Raw genomic sequence first — 8,249 nt, 5'->3', positions numbered from 1 at the left:
CAGTGATGTGGGCTGGATGTGTAGTGCCCACAGCGCTGCTCAGTGACATCCAGCCATCCATCCATCCATGCTCAGCCATCCCTAATGCTCTGCAATGCCCCACAATACTCTGCAATGCCCCAGAATATTGTGCAATACTCTGCAATGCCCCACAATACCCCGCAATACCCAGCAATACTCTGCAATACCCCGCAATACTCTGCAATACTCTGCAATACTTTGCAATACCCCACAATACTTTGCAATACTCTGCAATACCCCACAATACAGTGCAATACCCTGCAATACCCTGCAATACCCTGCAATACCCAGCCATACTCTGTGATACTCGGCGATACCCCGCCATACTCGGCGATACCCCGCCATACTCTGCAATACCCTGCCATACTCTGCAATACCCCGCAGTACTCTGCAATACCCCGCAATACTCTGCAATACCCCGCAAGACTCTGCAACACCCTGCAATACTCTGCCATACCCAGCCATACTCTGCAATACTCTGTGATACTCTGACTACCTTTAGGAAAGATTACAGTTGAATGTTATATGTTTCAGTGAGAAATAGTGTAATCCCTTTGATTTTGCACTTTTATATATTAGTATTTTGTATTAAGTAGGGATGAGCCGAACACCCCCCTGTTCGGTTCGCACCAGAACATGCGAACAGGAAAAAAGTTCGTTCGAACACGCGAACACCGTTAAAGTCTATGGGACACGAACATGAATAATCAAAAGTGCTAATTTTAAAGGCTAATATGCAAGTTATTGTCATAAAAAGTGTTTGGGGACCTGGGTCTTGCCCCAGGGGACATGGATCAATGCAAAAAAAAGTTTTAAAAATGGCCGTTTTTTCAGGAGCAGTGATTTTAATAATGCTTAAAGTCAAACGATAAAAGTGTAATATCCCTTTAAATTTTGTACCTGGGGGGTGTCTTTAGTATGCCTGTAAAGGGGCGCATGTTTCCTGTGTTTAGAACAGTCTGACAGCAAAATGACATTTTGAAGGAAAAAACTCATTTAAAACTACCCGCTGCTATTGCATTGCCGACAATACACATAGAAGTTCATTGATAAAAACGGCATGGGAATTCCCCAAAGGGGAACCCCGAAGCAAAATTTTAAAAAAAAATGACGTGGGAGTCCCCCTAAATTCCATACCAGGCCCTTCAGGTCTGGTATGGATATTAAGGGGAACCCCGGCCAAAATTAAAAAAAAAAAATGACGTGGGGTTCCCCCTAAATTCCATACCAGACCCTTCAGGTCTGGTATGGATTTTAAGGGGAACCCCGCGCCAAAAAAAAAAACAAACGGCGTGGGGTCCCCCCAAAAATCCATACCAGACCCTTATCAGAGCACGCAACCTGGCAGGCCGCAGGAAAAGAGGGGGGGACGAGAGTGCGGCCCCCCCCTCCTGAACCGTACCAGGCCACATGCCCTCAACATTGGGAGGGTGCTTTGGGGTAGCCCCCCAAAACACCTTGTCCCCATGTTGATGAGGACAAGGGCCTCATCCCCACAACCCTGGCCGGTGGTTGTGGGGGTCTGCGGGCGGGGGGCTTATCGGAATCTGGAAGCCCCCTTTAACAAGGGGACCCCCAGATCCCGGCCCCCCCCTGTGTGAAATGGTAAGGGGGTACAAAAGTACCCCTACCATTTCACTAAAAAACTGTCAAAAATGTTAAAAATGACAAGAGACAGTTTTTGACAATTCCTTTATTTAAATACTTCTTCTTTCTTCTATCTTCCTTCATCTTCTGGTTCTTCTGGCTCTTCTGGTTCTTCCTCCGGCGTTCTCGTCCAGCATCTCCTCCGCGGCGTCTTCTATCTTCTTCTCCTCGGGCCGCTCCGCACCCATGGCATGGGGGGGAGGCTCCCGCTCTTCTCTTCATATTCTTCATCTTCTTCTCTTCTTCTTTTCTTCTCTTCTTCTCTTCTTCTCTTCTTCATTTTCTTCTCCGGGCCGCTCCGCACCCATGCTGGCATGGAGAGAGGGTCCCGCTGTGTGACGGCACTCCTCGTCTGACAGGTCTTAAATAACGGGGGGCGGGGCCACCTCTGACGCACGGGACATGACGGGACTTCCCTGTGGCATTCCCTGTGACGTCACAGGGAAGTCCCGTCAAGTCACCGTGCGTCACCGGGTGTCCCCGCCCCCCGTTATTTAAGAACTGTCAGACGAGGAGCGCCGTCACACAGCGGGAGCCTCCCTCCATGCCAGCATGGGTGCGGAGCGGTCCGGAGAAGAAAATGAAGAAAAGAAGAAGAGAAGAAGAGAAGAAGAGAAGAAGATGAAGAAGAAGAGAAGAGCGGGAGCCTCCCCCCATGCCATGGGTGCGGAGCGGCCCGAGGAGAAGAAGAAAGAAGACGCCGCGGAGGAGATGCTGGACGAGAACGGCGGAGGAAGAACCAGAAGAGCCAGAAGAACCAGAAGATGAAGGAAGATAGAAGAAAGAAGAAGTATTTAAATAAAGGAATTGTCAAAAACTGTCTCTTGTCATTTTTAACATTTTTGACAGTTTTTTAGTGAAATGGTAGGGGTACTTTTGTACCCCCTTACCATTTCACACAGGGGGGGGGCCGGGATCTGGGGGTCCCCTTGTTAAAGGGGGCTTCCAGATTCCGATAAGCCCCCTGCCCGCAGACCCCCACAACCACCGGCCAGGGTTGTGGGGATGAGGCCCTTGTCCTCATCAACATGGGGACAAGGTGTTTTGGGGGGCTACCCCAAAGCACCCTCCCAATGTTGAGGGCATGTGGCCTGGTACGGTTCAGGAGGGGGGGGCCGCACTCTCGTCCCCCCCTCTTTTCCTGCGGCCTGCCAGGTTGCGTGCTCGGATAAGGGTCTGGTATGGATCTTTGGGGGGACCCCACGCCGTTTTTTTTTTCTTTTTTTGGCGTGGGGCTCCCCTTAAAATCCATACCAGACCGGAATTTAGGGGGAACCCCACGTCATTTTTCTTTTTAAATTTTGGCCGGGGTTCCCCTTAATATCCATATCAGACTTGAAGGGCCTGGTATGGAATTTATGGGGGACTCCCACGTCATTTTTTTTTTTAATTTTGGTTCGGGGTTCCCCTTTGGGGAATTCCCATGCCGTTTTTATCAATGAACTTCTATGTGTATTGTCGGCAATGCAATAGCCGCGGGTAGTTTTAAATGAGTTTTTTCCTTCAAAATGTCATTTTGCTGTCAGACTGTTCTAAACACAGGAAACATGCGCCCCTTTACAGGCATACTATAGACACCCCCCAGGTACGAAATTTAAAGGGATATTACACTTTTATTGTTTGACTTTAAGCATTATTAAAATCACTGCTCCTGAAAAAACGGCCGTTTTTAAAACTTTTTTTTGCATTGATCCATGTCCCCTGGGGCAGGACCCAGGTCCCCAAACACTTTTTATGACAATAACTTGCATATTAGCCTTTAAAATTAGCACTTTTGACTTCTCCCATAGACTTTTGAAGGGTGTTCCGCAGCATTCGAATTTGCCGCGAACACCCCAAATTGTTCGCTGTTCGGTGAACTTGCGAACAGCCAATGTTCGAGTCGAACATGAGTTCGACTCGAACTCGAAGCTCATCCCTAGTATTAAGGGTTCTTTTTTGCTGAAGGCCATATATGTTGGTTGAGAAGTTTGTGAAATGTTTTGATTTTTGCACTTTTCCTATTTATGTGAATATTTGGTATTGGGCACTACCTCACACAAAATAATGCAAAACTGAAAACTTTAGTATGTTCACATGGGCCTTGACAGAAAAAACAGTTAACCAGGCCTTTCTACAAGCACATTTGTTGCATTATTATTTCAAAGTGCCTCCAATAAAAATACATATTAAAATGTGTGAGTGAACTCTGTTTCTATCGCATTAAACATAATTGAACTTGTATTGTTTTAAGTATATTCTTGTTTTGAAACGACATTGATTCTTTATTAAAAATGGGGGGGGGGGGCGCAGTTTGCCATCTTCGCCCTGGGCACCAAATGGCCTTGCTGGTTAATAATTATGAAACCACCCCAATTAGATTCACTTTCCCACATGGATAAAGACAAACACACAAGGATTTTTTCCGAATAACACAAGGTAGGAATCTGCAACAAAATTTGTTAAAATCCTTGTAATGTACATAGATCACCCAGAAGGGAATGCTTTTTTCTCAACAAAAGTGGAGTTATGCTTTAAATGAATCAGAAATAACTAAATGAAATTCAGCCGAAATTCGAATTTGATTTGAATTTGAAACAAATTTGAAAACATTAGAACAAACAATAGAACAGAAAATAATAATAGAAAGAATATAGCCATCTTCCGAAATGCGAATTTCGAATAGAATAAATTATGAAATGTGAAAATCAGACAAAGTTCAAACTCAGGCAATTTTTTTTTCAAAATTGGTTGAATTTTTTCGAACTCAAAAAAATGAAACAAAACGAATTTCGAAAACGAATTAAACAAATTTACCAAATCTAATGAAACACAATTAGTTAAATAACATATCAAAAAGAAACAAAACACTTTTTTTCATTTTGCACATGTGAATCTATAATACTACAGGGTTGCCACTATTCACCTATCTTTATGTATGACTCTAAAAACTGCAAATCTAAGGTTTGAAACAACAGTTATTGAAGATAGAAATGATATTAGCTTTCATATTCACACTTACACATATTCTTAGAGTCATACATAAAGATAGATAAATAGTGGCAGCGCTGTAGTTTTATGGATTAACGTTATAGGGTTTAATAACCTAAATGACAGCAGCAGCCTCATTATAATTTTATTTGATGTACAAGTAATAACTATAGCACCGAGTACATAATTTCATTTAGCACATGTCTACAAATTAGGAGTTGTTTGGAATCTATGTCACTTGTCGATCATTTTCCCTACAGTGGAATAATTGATTTCAAATATTTTTTAAATCTTTTAAAAAATCTTACCAGACTCATAGGCATCCACAATTTTCTTTCTGAGAGCCTTAGAGAGCTCTGTTTATTGTGGCATAAAAATACCACACATGTCAATAGCAAAGCAAACACCAGACCCTAAATGCCAGAGGTTTGAATAAGACAGTATCCACCTCATACCCTCTAAGGAGGTTCTAATTATGGGAACCAGGGGCATATCATGAAATAAGTGGGCCTGTGTGCAAGAACAAAAGTGGGCCCTAGACATTGAGAAAAAAAAAATGTGTGCCGTGGCAAAAAGTGGGTGTGGTTTAAATTGTGCTACATATTGGGCATGGCTTAAAGAGGGTGTGGTTAAATAGAGTTTGAGCTGACTTACATGTGTGCAGGAGGAGTGCGCAGTGTGCGGTGGTGGGTAGTATGTGCAGGAGAGGAGTGCGGAGTGTATGGGTAGGTAGTATGTGAGGAGAGGGGTATGGAGTGTATGGCAGTGGGTAGCATGTGCAGGAGAGGAGTGCGGAGTGTACAGTGGTGGGTAGTATGTGCAGGAGAGGGGTATGGAGTGTATGGCAGTGGGTAGCATGTGCAGGGTAGCATGTGCAGGAGAGGAGTGCGGAGTGTACAGTGGTGGGTAGTATGTGCAGGAGAGGAGTGCGGAGTGTATGGCGGTAAGTAGTATGTACAGGAGGGGTACGGAGTGTATGGTGGTGGGTAGTATGTGAAGGAAGAGGAGTGCGGAGTGCATGGCGGTAGGTAGTATGTGCAGGAGGGGTACGGAGTGCATGGTGGTGGGTAGTATGTGCAGGAAGAGGAGTGCATGGCGGTAGGTGTATTGTGCAGGAGGGGTACGGAGTGTATGGCGGTGGGTAGTATGCGCATGGAGAGCAGTGCAGAGTTTATGCCAGTAGTATGTGCAGGGAGAGAGGTACAGAGTGTATGGTGGTGGGTAGTATGTGCAGGAAGAGGAGTGCGGAGTGTATGGCGGTGGGTAATATGTGCAGGAGAGGAGTACGGGCTGTATGGCAGTGGGTGGGGCCACAGGCACACATCAGAGGAGAGGGGTGCATGTCAGAGGAGGAGGAGTAGGTCCAGCTCTCTCTCTCTCCTCTCTCCTCTGTGTGAGGGAGGGGGGAGGGGGGAGGGAGTGGGCTGTCAGTGCTGGGTCTGGGCAGTATGAGAGAGAGACACTCCCTGCTTGCAACTGCAGCCAGCAACTCTACCATGGAGCCACAGTCCTGGCTCTTGGGGCCCGCCCACAGTGATGGAACTTGAGGAATCAGTGACAGCGGTGGGGGGGTGAAATCAGTGGCAGTGGTGGTGGTGAGGGGAGTGAAATCAGTGGCAGCGCTGGTGGTGGGGGGATGGTATCAGTGGTACTCATTTGCAGATCACTTGGTTCCTCCTCCTTGCTCAGTCTCCCTGTATCTCCAGATTCCTTTCTTCACGTGTGTTCAATAACTCCTAGCTTGACATGGTGTTTCTTCTCATGGGGGAGTGCTACTCCCCCTTCACTCTACTGGCCCGGCCAGGGTCAGCTGACTTTCTCTTTCAGTCTCTACCGGCCAACACGGCATCTCCCTACCCTACAGCTGGGAACTGAATGGGCGGAGAAGATGGGCGGGGCAGACCAATGTGTGGATACTCTCTGTCTGCCTGTGAATGAGACAAGCGCCCCTCTCATATTAGTAGAAGAGTTTTGGGGTGGGTGGCAGCCCGCCCTACAGTGTCAGAACTCCAGGGTCCAGTCACAAGTGCAACCCTGACAGCTCCACCACTGCCCCTGACATGTCTCATCCATGTGTGCAGTGTCTGTCAGAGCACTGTAAGCCCCCCCCCCTCAGGGCCCACGTGCAGTGCACTTGTTGTGTATGGGGGGTGTACTTTTTCCATGATACCTTTGTATTCTTGTTAATTTGAATCATAAAAATGAGTACTTCATGTCAATTGTATGTATAATTTATTTAAGTATATCACCTTTATCTGTAGGCAGTATGTTGAAATAAGTCAACAAATTCCATGGAGCGGAATTATTTTTTCTCCTAACTTTAAGTGTCAATGAAGTAAAATGCAAGCAAAATTTAATTTTTTAGTTTTTGGAGTGGATAAACATTAGAATCTTGTACTTTATTGACATATGCAAGCCCACTAGTTTTACTCTGAATTTGCATATTAATTCCCAGTTTCAGGTCAGTTGAACAGTTTGTTTGAGGTGGCAATTTCTGCAAAAAGAAGGCAAAACAAAAATTCACCCAAACCATATGCCATGCTAAAGTGTTTATTTATTTACTATTATTTGATAGGAAATTACATAGCATTTATGCATCATTTAATTTGATTCAGAACAAATGTTAATAGACAAGTATAATTATCAGTGTTATTCAACAAGCATTCCCCTGTATTTTGGTTTTATCTGAACAAGCAGAATCTGGAAATCTTCACATATTGGTACTTTTTTTCTTATGGTTTGTCTGAGGTGATCATAGTTGATGAAAATGGATATATTACAACATCTGACACATATAACTTGGAGTAGCTTGTATTAATTTTATGTTGGTTTATCTATTTGATATTGATAGGGTTTATTTTGGAATGTATAATGTTAGATTTGGGCTTGGATAGTGAAGTGAAAGAGATGTCATAATGGATCAGGAAGGCATCATTATACATGTAGAGCCTGTGATCATTAGGATTGTGGGACAGACTTTGCACTTTCTCCTTCAGCTTATCGAAAACTACACTCAACCTCCCTTCCTCATTAGTTTTGGTATCATACATGTAGAAGATCTCCTCTTGCTTTGTGCTGATGGCTCGCGTAGCATACAAGACCCTGCACACCATGAAAGCATTGCTGACTCCATGTTTGAACTGGTTGGTGTTCCAGGTCTGCAGTACTGTAAGACTAGTATCATTAAATTTGCTGATGACAATATTTCCAGCATTCTCCTCAGTTGCATAAATGACCCAAAGACCCTCTTCATCAGCAGCTAAGTCAATGTCCTGCCAAGCAGTGTGTGAGTAGGAGAACCGGTTTGTGTATGTGGCACCAGGAAGTGCAGCTCGGGTGTACACATTGTTTTTCCAGTCATATTTACAGATGTTCAAGGTGTTGTAGCAGTTATAGTACAACATGTTTGTCATGAAAGACGTTCTGCTAGTTCAGCCGTCGGCGGAAGATCGGTTAACAGAGCTACTGTCAGTAGAGCTAGAGGACGCGTTCGGAGGCGCGTTGATGCGAACGGACGCATGCGGGTGCGCGCTAATACGAGCAGGTGTACGCGGGTACACGATGAGACGAACGGGCACGTACGATCGGTACTCGGGCGTGCACGTGTGCAC

At 45.1% G+C, this 8,249-nt stretch overlaps 1 protein-coding gene across 1 annotated transcript; it reads right to left on the bottom strand.

Moving 5' to 3' along the window:
- Positions 1 to 7,174: 7,174 nt before the first annotated feature.
- LOC141108912 (olfactomedin-4-like) lies at positions 7,175 to 8,042 on the bottom strand. Its single transcript, XM_073600878.1, has one exon. It carries the CDS (start codon positions 8,040 to 8,042, stop codon positions 7,473 to 7,475), a length of 570 nt encoding a protein of 189 aa, XP_073456979.1. The 3' UTR covers positions 7,175 to 7,472.
- Between the last annotated feature and the right edge of the window lie 207 nt (positions 8,043 to 8,249).

Source organism: Aquarana catesbeiana, linkage group LG09 (assembly GCF_042186555.1).
Source record: "Aquarana catesbeiana isolate 2022-GZ linkage group LG09, ASM4218655v1, whole genome shotgun sequence".
Classification (NCBI taxonomy): Eukaryota; Metazoa; Chordata; class Amphibia; order Anura; family Ranidae; genus Aquarana; species Aquarana catesbeiana.
Note: the sequence above shows the minus strand (reverse complement) of the source record. Positions and strands in the feature narration are given on the sequence as shown.

What these genes read in the sequence shown, in the direction of transcription:
- LOC141108912 (XM_073600878.1), bottom strand. Translation starts at nt 8,042, where the DNA reads ATGTTGTACTATAACTGCTACAACACCTTGAACATCTGTAAATATGAC.